At 45.0% G+C, this 15,680-nt stretch overlaps 1 protein-coding gene and 1 long non-coding RNA gene across 2 annotated transcripts; both read right to left on the minus strand.

Moving 5' to 3' along the window:
• Positions 1 to 2,724: 2,724 nt before the first annotated feature.
• Positions 2,725 to 5,720, minus strand: LOC116967359. The gene is made up of 3 exons (XR_004410202.1): positions 5,685 to 5,720; positions 3,948 to 4,064; positions 2,725 to 2,809 (listed from the first exon to the last, which is right to left on the minus strand). It is a non-coding gene; the product is annotated as an uncharacterized LOC116967359 (long non-coding RNA).
• A 90-nt stretch (positions 5,721 to 5,810) lies between these two features.
• LOC116967292 (scavenger receptor cysteine-rich type 1 protein M130-like) lies at positions 5,811 to 15,680 on the minus strand. The gene is made up of 6 exons (XM_033013792.1): positions 15,665 to 15,680; positions 12,456 to 12,770; positions 11,128 to 11,442; positions 9,146 to 9,460; positions 6,412 to 6,729; positions 5,811 to 6,166 (listed from the first exon to the last, which is right to left on the minus strand). The coding sequence occupies exons 1-6, from the start codon at positions 15,678 to 15,680 to the stop codon at positions 5,811 to 5,813; spliced, it is 1,635 nt and encodes a 544-aa protein (XP_032869683.1).

Below are 15,680 nucleotides of genomic sequence, written 5' to 3' on the forward strand. Positions count from 1 at the left end.
AGAGTTCAGCAGTGCAAACAGTCCATATTGTGGGTATGTGGGGGCTCTGGTAATGCCCTTAGCTCTTGTCAGGCAGCGTTTGTAACCAATGTCCATGATGGAAGGAAGAGAAGTCCCAATCATTTTTTTCCCGCTGTCCTCACCACTCTCTGAAGGCACTTCCAGTCCGCAGCTGTACAGCCGCCGCACCACATAGAGATGCAGCTGGTCATGATGATTCAATGGTTCTTCTGTAGAATGTGGTAAGGATAGGAGGGTGGAGGTGTGATCTTCTCATCCTGCGGAGGAAGTACAAACGCTGCTGTGCCCGTTTTACCAGAGATGTGATGTTTGTAGACCAAGTTAAGGTATCCGTTATATGCACTCCCAGGAACTTGATGTTTTTCACCTGCTCCACTGCTAAGTTGTTGATGCACAGCGGAGTGAGACTGGGCTGATTTTTCCTTCTGAAATCGACGACAATCTCCTTGGTTTTGTCCACATTTAGGAGAAGGTTGTTCCTGCTGCACCAGCTCACCAGCTGCTCCACCTCCTCTCTGTATGCCTGGTCGTCGTTGTTGCTGCGGATGAGTCCCAATACTGTTGTGTCATCCGCGTATTTGATGATATGGTTAGTAGTGGACCTGGCGACACAGTCATGTGTCATCAATGTGAAGAGCAGCGGACACAGCCCTGAGGGGAGCCGGTGCTCAGTGTGATGGCCGAGGAGGTGTTCTTCCCCACCCGCACAGACTGGGGTCTTTCAGAAAGGAAATCCAGGATCCAGTTGCATAGTGTGGTATTGAATCCTAGGGGTGCCAGTTTGCTCACCAGATGCTGGGGGATTATCGTATTGAATGCTGAGCTGAAATCAACAAACAGCATCCGCACGTGGGTGTTCTTCTCCTCCAGCTGTTGTAGTCTCAGGTGGACTGCAGAGGAGATAGCATCCTCTGTGGAGCGGTTCGGGCGATAAGCAAAATGGAACGGGTCAAAACTGGAGGGGAGTTTAGAGACCATGTACTGCTTAATAAGCCTCTCAAAGCACTTCATTATTATTGGTGTGAGTGCTACGGGGCGGTAATCATTCAGGCAGGTTATTGTGGACTTTTTGGGAACTGGTATGATGGTGGCTGTCTTGAAACATGATGGAATAATGGCCTGGTTCAGGGAGGTGTTAAAAATGTCTGTCAGAACCAGGGCCAGCTGGTCGGCACATCACCTAAGCAGACGCCCCGGTATGTTATCCGGTCCGGCTGCCTTTCGCTTGTCAATGTCCTCCAGGATTCTGCGGACTTCAGCAGTTTCAAAAGACAGTGTCTGTTCTCCTGGTTGAGGCTCTAATTTCCTCACTGTAGTGGTGTTCAGTGCCTCAAACCTGCCGAAATGATGATTGAGTTCATTGAGAAAGTCTGTGTCATCCTTACAAAGCATCTGGAAGGTTTCTTCATCCTGGAAGAAACCCTGGATTTTCTGTCCGTGGGCGCGCTTTGCGTTCATTATTTCACGGGTGAGGTTGGCTCTCGCTGTTCTCAGAGCCCCCAAATCACCAGATTTAAAAGCCGCATTCCGTGCTTTCAGCATGGCACGCACCTCTGCAGTAATCCAAGGTTTGTTGTTGGCCCGGGTTGTGATGTTCCTGATGACAGTGACGTCCTCAATGCACTTCTGTATGTGTCCCGACACAGACTTGGCATACTCATCTACATTGATGTTTTGGTTGTAAGTGGCTGCTGTCCTGAACATGTCCCAGTCCGTGCACTCAAAGCAGTCCTGGAGTGCTTCTATAGCTCCCTCAGACCAGACTCTAACCTGCTTCATAGTGGGGTTCTCTCTGATCAGCAGGGGCTTATAGGCTGGGATGAGCATTACGGAGAGGTGGTCAGAGGAGCCGAGGTGAGGCCGGGGTGCTGCTCTGAAAGCCTGCTTGATGTTACTGTAATTCAAACTCGATCACTATTCTCTCGGAAAGCACATCTCTTCCAACACCCTGAGATCTTTTCCCACTCAGTTATCGGCGGACATTTTCGCGGACATGTCTATGTTCGTTTCTGATCACAGGCAGTATGAAATAAAATAAGAAAAGAGAAAAAGCAAAACTTGTACCAACCGTGAACACTGGAGGAGTTTCCTTCGGGATGTTCTTGAGTAAGAAGTGAACCACCCAGGGGGTCGCTGGTGTAATATTCGAGTTGATTAATGGATTCAATGGAACCAGTGACTAAAAGTCAACACAGCACAAGCGACAGTTATTAAACTCACCAATTTCAGGTTCCATATTTTACTTGCAATTTTCTTTATCTTCTGATTCCAACTTCTGCCGCCCTTTGACTTCTCAATTTCTCCGCTTATCACGTCCAGCCTTGGTGTCGACCTCCTCTCTTCTCCCCCAAATTCACTCATCTGCAAATTGCAAATTAACCCCCCTCCCCCGTATGGATATACCTCTAATATTTCAGATCTTGCCCCACCTCTTCCCCTCGCTTCTTTCTATTATCTGCCTCCTCGTGGTCCTCTTGAAGAAGAGTCCCGACACCAAAGTCCCTCTGCCCATTTCCCGTCATAGATTCTGCCTGACCGCTGAGATCCTCCAGCAGATTGTTTTTTATTGCCTGACGTATCTGTTGTTTTTGTTTTCTTTTTATTGTGATCATTAATGCGATTGTTGGAATTGACTCCATATTTATCCTTTCAAAAGTGGATGTCAAGTGCAAATACTCACCTGAATCATGTGCTTGACTGAAATTGTTGGTGGCAGGAATATCCTCAATCTCTTCATAAATTGCCTGGTAAAAGCCGACCGGTGATCCCCTGCCACTAATATCTGCAGCTGCCGGAGACACGGTTCGGTTTAACTTACTGACATGCAATACTTGAATTTAACAGTTCAACCTTTGTGAACAAGATGCAAAATGCTAACGCGTTGATAATCAAGGTAAAGTGTTGGTGAGCAGAAACATCGAAGAATCCCGCTGCACGGATAATGTTCAATTGCAAAAACGAGCTGATGATATAAACATCAGTAAGATCTAAAGCATGCTGCGTCAGTAGGACGTCCTCGCGTTGACGATGTTTACATTCTGGGTGGCGTTGCTCGGTATTTGCAAATAGCAGTAGTGTGGCGGACGGTGACGAGAAAATGAAAGTTTCGCAGGATTGTCAATTTAGGAAGTGACAGTCTGGAGTTTAGAAGGATGAGAGGGTATGTCATTGAAACATATAAGATTGTTAAGGGTTTGGACACGCTAGAGGTTGAACCAGGGGGCACAGATTAAGAATAAGGAGTAAGCCATTTAGAACGGAGACGAGGAAACAGTTTTTCTCACAGAGAGTGGCGAGTCTGTGGAATTCTCTGCCTCAGAGGGTGGTGGAGGCAGGTTATCCGGATGCTTTCAAGAGAGAGTTAGATATTGTTCTTAAAATAGCGGAATCAGAATATGGGGAGAAGGCAAGAACGGGGTACTGATTTGGGATGATCATCCATGATCACATTGAATGGCGGTGCTGGCTCGAAGGGCCGAATGGCCTACTCCTGCACCTATTGTCTATGGTCTATTGACAGATAAGTGAGATATAAGGATTGCGTTGCAGCAAATGAATGTTAAGAGATGGGGAATAAGGAAGTCCTAGTTCATTAAACGCGAGGAAAGTGAAAATCTCGAAGTGATGAATAGAATCAAATCAGAATGTTCGAGGTTCTGCAGCGGGTTCACATAAGTGAAATGAGCCAAATGTTGAACAGATATTTGAACGACGGTCACGTGACCAATCGACCAGGCATCCAACAAGAAACCATTAACCTTTCCATTCTGTTACTACAAATGGAGAATTCGAATAGAACCGCTAAAAGAGTTACAACATATACTTATTTCATAATGGAAGAACATTGGGAAAAGTGGTTGGAACCGGAGTCTCACTGAGTTGTGAAATACTACCCGGAACAATAATTGTGTAAAGTTGAACCTCACCTCTTTTTGCTGCCCGTCTCCGTGATATCATCATCAGTGCGAGTAATTCACCGGTGAGGACGATTCCAAGGGTTATACAGGCGACAACAATCATAGAGGGCATCTTATTCCCCAACACTGAAATACAAATTTAGGGATAACTTCATAACAGACGTTGTAGGTTCATAGTTAAAGCAGGCGCAACGAACTTTCATTAATTTTCACCTCTGATTGTGCATCTTCCTTCGCCACGAATGTTCCCAATAAGCCTCTGGGGCATTGCAGCAGATTAACACGTCAGTGGAAACCAATAAAAATACTAATTCTCAATCGGGCCTGGTTTATCAGGATTATAGTTTGCATTGTGGTCCCCATTGGCTGCAGGCCGCGTGAATACGTGTATTGCCATTGCACAATACTGTGCAACGAAATTCCATTACATCTCCTCCGGTTAAAAAAAATACAAACACGACAATAATTAACACATATGTACACTTATTAGTAAATAATAAATACGTATTTTAAAAGCATCGTTGTGGGAGCTTCTTGCGAACTCTAGTTCGCTACACAGCGTCCCAATCCCTAGAAGGTCCTGCCGGTTGTACTTCGAGTCGCAGGTCCACAGACAAACGGACAAAACAGACAAAAACAAAAACATCCACACGGGGGAGAGCAAAGCCGCTGCATTCAGGTGCGCCGCCATTTTCCAATCTCGACCGAACAAGTTATTTTGATTTTTACTCACATTTCCACTCACAATTCTGGATTTGGAACGATTGCCCGTTCAAGAACACATAAAAATATCCCCAGATTAGCCGCGTGTGGAAATAGGTTGTGTGATTCAATGATCATCACTAAGCATCTCGCGATAGAAGAACTCGAATAGGATACATTTTCGGAGTCGAGTCTGAACAAGTTTAATGAAAACAGGACAAGCAATAACACTCATAATCAGGGCTCTGCCGTTGACGTTTTGTTTTACATGTTTCTGCCGATGACCACTACACAGGGGTTATTACGTCACAAAGAGATGTGGTGAAATCAACAGAATTCTCTGTCGTGCTGGGCGGAACGGGATGAATACAGAACATATCGGAAAGTCCTGATTCCTAACCAGTGGCGCCCTGTATCCAACTAGCAGATACATAATTGTATTCAAACATAATGTGTATCCACAGAGCTCGGCACACACCCGGTGTCATACAATCCAAATCAGAGGAATACTGACACCAAGAAGTGCATGTCCTAAATGTTGACATCGTTTTGCTCAGGATGATGCTTGTTACAAAGGGCCGAACATGTAAGATATGCACTGAGAGTACGTCATCGGGGGGTATTTCGACAATATTTTATAAAAGAGCGAACCTCTTCTCCACTGACTCGAAATGCAACCGTCAGTTAGGAATATTTGACACCGACAAATTCTTCTCAACGTCACAACTTATCTTGGCTCCAACACATGATACCAATTCATTAATAGCCGCTACTCTAAAATCAGTAATCATAACCGAAAAGCGCATAGAAATTCTACCAACTGCCACCTTTCATTGAGGCAGCTGATGCCGTCACAAAGATATTTTGGCTGGAATTGGACACACAGTTTTTGAAGTTTACAAGAACAACTTGCCCAGGTTCGAATACTGGGCTATACAATGTGAAAACTATCCATCGTGTACTTTAATAATTAGCAAATCGTACCATGCGACTATCAGCAAAGATTGGAATTCCAAACATTAACATCGCGTGAATAACAAATACCTGAAATGCTGGAGCCAGTGGGAGTCAAAACTGGACCAGTGAACATTATTGCAAACACATATTATCAACTTTATCTAATTAGGTTTTCTGTATTAAAGAAACTAAAAAACACATTTAATTAAGATTTTAAAGTGTTATAATGATCCAGGAATCTGTCGAACAAGCCGTACCGGAACAAATAACAATGACATCTTCCTTGTGATCACATTCATGCTGACCGAGCGGTGAAGCCAGACAACGGGACAGGAATAATTCAGTTCCTGTGCATTTGACTTCATCCAGCCAGATACCTCCGGAGACTGGAGCAATGGGAGCCGCTCCTGGAGTCCAACGAGCAGCGCCACATCCCAACTGTCTGCAGACGACATTGGCATCGGCGAGACCCCAGGAGTCATCACACACTGTGCCCCAGCTGCTGTTGAACCATAACTGAACCGTTCCGGAGCAACTGTTGCTGCCGCCATCAAGCCGCAGTGGTAGATCTGTAAAGTTACAAATAATCACTTATTATGCGTTAAATACACACATCCGGAATTGACGTCAGATTAATAATTAATAAAATAACTCGCCAGGTAAACGGCGGGATTGAGATTCATTTCCTTCGTCACAGGCCTTTCCACTGGATCTCTCTGGTATTTCGGCATCTGTGGAGAAGAGGTGGATGCTGACGGTTTTATACATTCAGGTTTAATATATCAGCCGCCATATGATGTATTTCTTGTGTTACCTTCACATGCAACGCCTGCATCCTCCCAGTGGTGACAGTTGTGTTTTCCCCAAGGGTCTGACTGACACTGCCAAAGGGTCGACTCGTGCAAATTACATTCCAGCTCATCGAGCCATATGGGCCCAGAACCCGCTCCATATTTCCAGACGCCATAATAAATAGATTTGAGAGGTCCACATTCTACGTGTTTACAGATCACTTCCGCTTCCTTTCTGTGAAACTTCTCCGAGCACACTGTCCCCCATGTTCCGTTGTACCGCACTTCCACTCTCCCTTCACATCGATGCTCTCCGTTCACCAGGCGCATCTCTTTGTGCTCTGTGAACGAAACGGGTAATATATAGATCATCACACTGTTATCATCAACAGCCAGCAAAGATTCTTTGTCGCTGAACAAAAAGGCGCATCTAGTTTAACATAACAACAAATCGCCGGAAAACACTCATCAGCGAGGGTTAGTTGGAAAAATATCTGCGTTAGGGAATCACAAAGTGAGCTGTTCAGTCAAATTGCCGACAGTGGAGGGGAGGGGAATAAGCATCTGGCGGTGAAATGTTGTTGGAGTTCTGGGAAATTGCGAAAGATCAAACACTGAAAGTGGATACTGGTGGGATGGAAGTTAAATGAACGAGGAAACATTGTTCTTCTCCATGATGAGGGGACGCGAGCTGAGATTCCAGAAATAACTGAACGGCAATAATTGGTCATGAAGAAACTCCACGGTTTAACACGTCAAAGGGAACGCTCACTTCTTGACCCGCTGGTCCTTTCTTCTAATCCACCACCGAATTCCAACTCAATACTCCGAGTTCAATACTCTGTCCCTCCGCTCTGTGACCTCCTTCATTGTAAAATCCGTCGCAATTGAAGCTCGAGGTACCACGTTCCATCGCCGCCTGGGAATTTGAAGTTCCACCGCACTCAATAACTAATTTCTCATCGATAGGTGTTTCGATGTTTCTCTCTGAATTTATGACAACTGTCGTTCCTATCTGCCAGTATTTGAGGGTCAGATTTGTTTTAGGAGATTAACCAGTCGTATGGTAGTTTCAAAATGTATTGCGGTCCAGGAAATGTTCTTGAAACATGCCAGTACCACAGACCGGACATGGACGTTTAGAAGCTGCTTGGCATATCATTTGGATCTATCGGTTTCAATGGGTAAGTTATGTAGAATCATGATTAAAATCACAGCACGCATTACGATAAATCCAATTGTGAAAATATATGGGAGAATAATTTCGAGAGTTAAAGGCTGAAAGTGAAATTGGCAGAATTTCATATGAAAAAAATAATTTTCCAGCGCGTCGAAATGACGTTTCACAGTCTTATTACCAATTATAAGTGTATAACATCAAGTGCATTATCGGGGAATCTGAATGATCTACAATTCCGTTGCCGAAATATAAAAATGCGTGAACTTGAGCTTGTAACAACAATTATTTGTATATTCAAATAACATTTCAATCCAAATCTAAATTATTTGTATATCCAAATGCAGTTGAATGTATGAAACGGGATATGTTCCTCATTGATAGATGCTCGCATTGCAGGTTATAATGTGAGGGAGTTGCTATTCAACACAAACGTGCGTTTCACGAAAGACGTTTCTGGACTTGTAGACGATGTAGGCACACAAGGAGATAGTGTTGTAAAGAAGGCTTTAGGCATGCTTACCTTCCTCTGTCGGGGAAATGAGTAGGGCCAGTCCCACGTCATTTGCACGTCACGCAGGTGGCGCGCGAAGGTGTGAGAATCCCCAAATCCTGCGGCCTCGCACTGCACTGCGTAAATGTACGCCATGCGCGCGTAATGCAAGCGTCGTGGCGCGTAAATAATGTCGCGCAAATGATGAGCAAACAACGTCCAATTGGGACAAACAGGCCCTTTAAGTCAGGAAGTCACTTTCCAGCTTTAATTTGGATTGGGCGCATTTGCTGTACAGTGTGCAGTTCTGGTCACACAGTTCCAGAAAGAATGTGGAGGCTTTGGAGTGGGCGTAGATTAGCTTGAATAGAGGTGCAATTTTTTAATGACAGGGCAGAGCTTTACGGTGAGAGAGGCAAATATTAAAGAAGATAGCCGTGACAAGTTTCCCACACGGGGAGTGGCGGGAGCCTGAAACATACTGCCAGGATTGGTCGTGGAGGGAGATAGGATATTAACATTTAGAAGGCTTTTCCATCGGCATATATATATACAGGGAATGGAAGGGAATAACAAGTAAGTAAGTAAGCAAGTTTTATTTATATAGCACGTTTTAAGTCAACTCGCATTGACACCAAAGTGCTTTACATAAAAGAGCTAATAGGTTTCAATACAAACCATAGAAAAATGTTTAAAAAATAAAGAAAATGGACACAACACATTATAGAATACAACACAAACGTCCCCCCACAGCAGAATCAAGGACAAACAAGGACAGGCAGCGCAGATTAGTTCAACTTGACATTATGTGCGGCGCGGTATTGTGGGCACAAAGGCCTGTTTGTGCGCCGCCCTGTTGTTTGTTCTAACTTCCGTGGACCTAGGAAACTGCTGATAGAGAAATCAACAGAGCTGCGCGCGGAATGAGTTCGATGTTGAGTGGGTGACAACTAACTCAGAGTGAAGCCTCCGCACCTATACCGGCCCTCAATGCTCCCTTTGGATGCTGTAAATTATTTATTACATCTCTGGAATGAATCCTCCCATCCCATGCTGCAGGGAATCAGCAGATTGAAGGTACTCTTACCAGAACACTTCACTGTCACATCTTCTTTATGACTGCAATCATGTTCACCCAGTGGTGCGGAGGGACACTCCCAGAGATATGATTCGTTACCCGAGCATCTTACTTCATCCAACCAAATAGGACTTCGACTTCCTCCGCAGTATCCAAGACGTTTATCATCCAAAGCATATCCACAACCCAGCTGCCTACAGACCACGTTATCGTCAAGCAGATCCCATAAGTCATTACAAACTGTGCCCCAAGACCCGTGGTAATAAAGCTCCAGTCGTCCAGCACATGTACTTCCACCCCCGGTCAGTCGTAATCGGCGGTGGTCTGTTGAATAACAACAAAGGAGTTGATCAAAGGTTTGGGTTATTATTGTCACTTTTGCATGCAATCTAATCGGATCAATTGATACTATACATAAACACAAGCAAGCCAAACGCAAGTACAATAGATAGAGCAACGGGAAAATACAGAATGCTCCGCTTCGTAGCGCATCAGTTCTATCAACAAAGTCCGAAGTCCGCAATGGGGTAGATAATAGACAATAAACAATGAGTGCAGGAGTAGGCCTTTCGGACCTTCAAGCCAGCAACGCCATTAAATGTGATCATGGCTGATCATCCACAATCAGTACCCCGTTCCTGTCTTTTCCCCAGATCCTTGACTCCGTTAACTTCAAGAGCCCTATCTAGCTCTCTCTTGAAAGTATCCAGAGAATCGGCCACCACCGCCCGTTGAGGCAAAGAATTCCACACTCACAACTATCTGTGTGAATATGTGTTTCATCCTCTCCGTTCTAAATGGCTTACTCCTTATTCTTAAACTGTAGCACCTGGTTCTGGACTCTCCCAACATCGGGACCATGTTTCCTGCCTCTAGCATGTACAAACCTTAACAATCTTATCTATTTCAATAAGAATCCCTCTCATCCTTCTAAATTCCAGGGTGGAGGTGAATCGGAGAGTATCGTTGCTTAAGGAAGGACCGTTCATAAGCCCGATAACAGAGGGAATGACAATAAAACAGGGGGGTCCCCTATACAATTGCACATTATGCCTGTCACTTGGTCAGAACTTCTGAATCTGCTTGAGCAATTATAGTTACAAATAATTTTACATTTAGCTCAGATTTAGCTAGTAGAAAATCTAAAGTAGAAGTTAAAACATAAAATGCTGGAAGACTCGGCGTGTTGGTTACCGTCTGAGCCCACAGACTGGCTCTCCGACGTCAAACACTGCGGAGATACATACATGGACATCACGATCATCCCAGCTGCGTGAACATGGCGACCGATTTCTTGGTTCGAGGACATGCCCTCAGGACCACATTCGGTTCACAGTGGCAAACATGGCCCATGTCACTCGGTGGTTGTAGATTATTCATATAAAACCGGATGTTTTCAGAGTCTGGACCGTGGGCTCTTCATGTCTCCACTGGGGGGCGCTCAGCCGCCAGGGTGTCAGGCGAAGGCGTGGACCAGACGGTGGGGAAGCGACCACTGGGGGGCGCTGTGGCTTGTTGTCAAAGCGCCCGACTGTCCGTTCACAATGGGGGTCAGGAGAACTCGGTGAGAACGGGGTGATGACACCCGGATAAACCCCGCTCGCCTAGAATTGCTCATTGGAAGCAGGCCCCGAAATCCCCGTCTGGAGCCAGCCCGGCAAAATCACGAGCTGTCCCTCGGAAATGCCCCCGCTGTTGTTCCACACCACACCAGGGCGTTTCTTGTGTAGACTTCTCCTTCACACGCTCCACTCCTCACCGTCGCCTGCCATTGTATATTGTCCGCAGTGTGTAAGTGAGTTGTAGTCTGGGGTGGCAGTTGTCGGGAGAACGCAAAGGACATCGTGTAAAAGGGGATTGTTGGCGCGGGAATTATGAGCCCAAGAGCCAGATGCCGATCTACATATCTCTACAACTCGAAATTCCTTGTCTTTATTAATCTTTCACAAAGTTCATCATTTCTTTATTTCAAACCTTGTTACAATATTCACCTGAACACAGGACCCCAACGCCGTTGCTGTCAGTGAGAAACGGATTCATGGTAAATGTGCTGCAATTTCGGAGCTGCGTCTCGTCCCCTTCACAGTCAACGTCGTTCACCCACACTGGCAGCTCACTCTCTTCGTACCTTGAGGAGTTGTAGGCGAATATAGCGGAGCCGCAGCCCAACTCTCTACAGACCACGTTGGAATCATTGATGTTCCAGGAGCGATCCTGTACTCGTCCCCAGCTGCCATTGTGGTAAACCTCCACTCGGCCGTCGCAGCGGCTGCCCCCATTGCTCAGTCTCAGAGACCAACTCTCATCTACAAAACGAAACAGAATTGACAGAATGTTTTAAACTGAAGCCTAAACATTCCATACATTATCAACATGTAGATGGTCAGCTACTAGTTGTAAGGGTTGTTTGCTGCAACAGTTGCCCACATGTCATTTCGGCAGATAAACAGCACCAGTCACTTTCCTCTGCGTACAAAGAAAAGCACAACGAGTCATATATGTGTCCAACTTGGAGAGCCGTGTCCAGCACCAAGAAAAACAACAGTCTATTGAAGAAATACTAGTAAACGATTGTTACCCATTCATCAAACAGCTAATGTGCTGATCAGAACTGAATGCAATACGCTCGGCGAGACTCGGACGTCGCTTTTCCAGACCTTGGGCGAAGTCTTTTGGAAGTTTTCCTTTAATTTTGTTCACTATCAATAATGGGTAGTGTTCAGTGGGTCATATAATCTCGTTAAATAATGAATTTCCCGTTTCCAATTCCACATTGAAAACCCGCGAAACCGTGCCAGTCTCTCCTATTACTCGCCCACTAGTAGGTCACAAAGCTTATAATCGCGCGTCCAAAGTGAAACCCATGACACATTGTAGCTGCAAATATCATTTATTTATATGTAGGAAGGAACTTCAGATGCGGTTTTAAACCGAAGATGCTGGAGTAACTCAGCGGAACAGGCAGCATCTGTGGAGAGAATGAGTGCCTGTGTATTTCAGTGGCATGTCAATAATTAGAATCCGATCGCAGAGATCGCCATCGTTCTAGTCCATTTATAGGAAGATCTTTATTGCTAAACTTCAGAATTCTGCACTACACACTCAAGTTCAGTCTATCGACAGGTCATAGCACTGAAATGTCCCCGCTACCTTCCAGTGGGGGAGAGATGAAGGACAACTGACGTCCCTCTGAAAAGAAAACAAAGATGGTTGCCACGATATGGCAGATTTATTAAATTGTTAAGAAAAGTAACTCCTGTGAACATCTCTGCGACCGGAGAACCTTTTCTTTTCCGTACAAAGGACTTTGGTGACTCACCTGAGCAGATGAGACCGGCGTCGTTTCTGTGCGAACAGCTAATCTGATCCCAGGCTGAGACTGGACAATCAGCTAACCGGGACTCGTTCCCCAGACAACGGTAGTTTTCCTTCCACACGGGGCCGGTTCCTTCGCCAAAGTGAGCACCTCCGGGAGTTGCGGCCACTGCCCCGCACTGTAGGTGTTCACAGACCACGCCGGCAGCATCCAAGCTGAAGTACTGATCACAAACTGTCCCCCACTTTTCTCCGTGTACAACTTCCACCCGGCCAGAACATCTGTTCTTCCCACCCACCAGTCGTGGTTCAGGAGTCCCTGTTTTAGTAAACAAAACATGAAAGCAGTTAATTATTCTGAAAAATAAAGGTACACAGTGAAATTGGAAGATTTGTTTACTGTTTTCACTTAATGACATGGCTGCCTTCCAAGTGTGAGTGTGCAGTGATATTTCAACAATATAATATTGAATAGTAAAATGCCACATCGTTTTTTTTACATCGGTGTGACGGGATCATCAGTTTACAACACAAGAGATACAAGTTCCGTGAAATTCTGTTGACTTCCATATTCACTATGCGTCGGATGGAACCGGATATGCTGGTTTACAGCGTTTTGCTCTGGCATTTTATTTAATTCACATGTTTAATCAACAATGTTTTATTATTAATGTTTAATGTTTTATGTGTCATTCCTAACTGTCACTATTTGTCGCTGTCACTTGCGGGCGGAGCACCAAGGCACATAGGAACATAGAAAATAGGTGCAGGAGTAGGCCATTCGGTCCTTCGAGCCTGCACCGCCATCCAATATGATCATGGCTGATCATCCAACTCAGTATCCTGTACCTGCCTTCTCTCCATACCACCTGATCACTTTAGCCACAAGGGCCACATCTAACCCCCTCTTAAATAGACCCAATGAACTGGCCTCAACTACATTCTGTGGCAGAGAATTCCAGAGATTCACCACTCTCTGTGTAAAAAATGCTTTTCTCATCTCAGTCCTAAAAGATTTCCCCTTTATCCTTAAACTGTGACACCCTTATTCTGGACTTCCCCAACATCGGGAACAATCTTCCTGCATCTAGGTTTTCCAACCCTTTAAGAATTTTGTAAATTTCTATAAGATCCCACTTCAATCTTCTAAATTCCAGCGAGTACAAGCCGAGTCTATCCAGTCTTTCTTCATATGAAGGTCCTGACATCCCAGGAGTTGGTAGGTGCGACATTATGGGCATCACAGAGATGTGGATGAAAGAGGAGAAGAGCTGGGAATGGAATATCCAATGTTACACATCCTATCCAAATGACAGACTGGTGGACAGAAGGGGTGAGGTAGATCTTCTGGTAAGGAATGAAATTCAGTCCGCAGCAAGGGAGGACATAGGAGCATATGATGTAGAATCCTTGAGGGTAGAATTAAGAAACTTCAAGGGTAGCAGGAGCATTATGGGAGTTATATCGACTCTGGACAGTAGCCAGGATTGAGGGCACAAATGATATAACGTAATACAAGAAAGGCAATGTTACAGTGGTAGACACAAAATGCTGGACTAACTCAGCGGGCCAGGCAGCATCTCTGGCGAGACGGCAATGGATGACATCGGGTGCGACTCTTCTTCAGACTGATGTCAGGGGAGTGTGCGGTACAAAGCTAAAATGTAGTCGGTAAGACTGGTCGGAGAACTGGGAAGGGAGGGGATGGAGAGAGGGGGAGAGCAAGGGCTACTTGAAGTAAGATAAGTCAATGTTCATACCGCTGGGGTGTTAGCTGCCCAAGCAAAATATGATGTATTGTTCCTCCAATTTGGGCTGGGCCTCACTCTGACAAGGAGGAGGCACAGGAGAGAAAGGTCTGTGTGGGAATGTGACGGTGTAGGTTTTCGCCGAGATCATCGGTTTACTCCCGCACTCCAAAAATGTGCAGGTGAGTGGGTTAATTAGCTTGGTATACATATAAATTGTTCCTATTGTGTGTAGGATGGTGTTAATATGCGGGGATCATTGTTTGGCAAGGATTCGGTGGGCGTATCTGTGCTGTATCTCTAAACTGAACCAAATTACTGTTGAGTTAAAGTAACTTTAGGGGCATGGGGGAGGAGCTAGCTAAAGTTGAAAGGGACCCAAACAGGAAAGACGGAGGGGCAACAATGGTGGGAGTTTCTGGCAGTAACTTGGAAGACGAAGGATCTTTCCATTCCAAAGAGAAAAAAAAGATTCTAAGGAGAGAATGAGGCGACAACAGAAGTCAATAGCAGCAGAAAACTAAAAGCGAAGGCACATAATATTGCTTAGATTACGTGGAAGCCAGAGGAATGGGTAACTTTTAGAAACCAACAGAAGGTAACTAAAAAGGCAATGCCGGGGGAAAGATGAAATATGATGGTATGGTAGCCAATAATATAACAGAGTATATCAAAGATCTCTTCAGATACACGAATAATAAAAGGGAGGCAAGGATGGACATTGGACCGTTGGAAAATGATGCTGAAGAAGTAGTAATGGGGAATGAAGGAATGGCAGATCAACTGAATAAGTATTTTGCATCAGTCTTCACAGCCAAAGACACTAGCAAGGTGACGGAAATTCAAGAGAGTTAGTGAAGTTGCTATTACTAAAGAGAATATTCTTGGGTAGCTGAAATGTCTGACGTAGATACGTCACCTGTACTAGGTGGACAACACCCAGGGTTCTGAATGAGGTCGTTTCAGCGATTGTGGAGGAATTAGTGGTAATGTTTAGAATCAATGGAGACAGGAGTCATCCCAGAGGACTGGGCTTTGCAAATGTTTCCCATTGTTCACGAAGGAAGCAAAGTGAAAGTGAGGAAACTATAGGCTGGTTAGCCCAAACTATCGGCGTTAGCCTTAACACTCAGTGTTTAGTAAGATTTTAGAGTCCATTAGTTAGAATTACATTTCTGAGTACTTAGAGGCATATGATAAAATTGGCAGAGTTCAGCATGGGTTTGTGGAAGGGGGGTCTTGCCTGCTCAATCTGTTGGAATTCTTTGAGGAATTAAATAACAGGATTGACAAAGGAGGACAGTGGATATTGTTTACCTGGGTTTTCAGAGGGCATTTGATGAAGGTGTGAGGGTGAGAGCCCATGCTATTAGTGGGAAGATACTAGCATGGATAGAAGGCTGGCTAAATGACAGAAGGCAAAGAGTGTGGATAAAGTAGGCTTTTCTGGATGGCAGTCGGTTACCAGTGATGTTCCGCAT

Source organism: Amblyraja radiata, chromosome 39, assembly GCF_010909765.2.
Source record: "Amblyraja radiata isolate CabotCenter1 chromosome 39, sAmbRad1.1.pri, whole genome shotgun sequence".
Lineage (NCBI taxonomy): Eukaryota > Metazoa > Chordata > Chondrichthyes > Rajiformes > Rajidae > Amblyraja > Amblyraja radiata.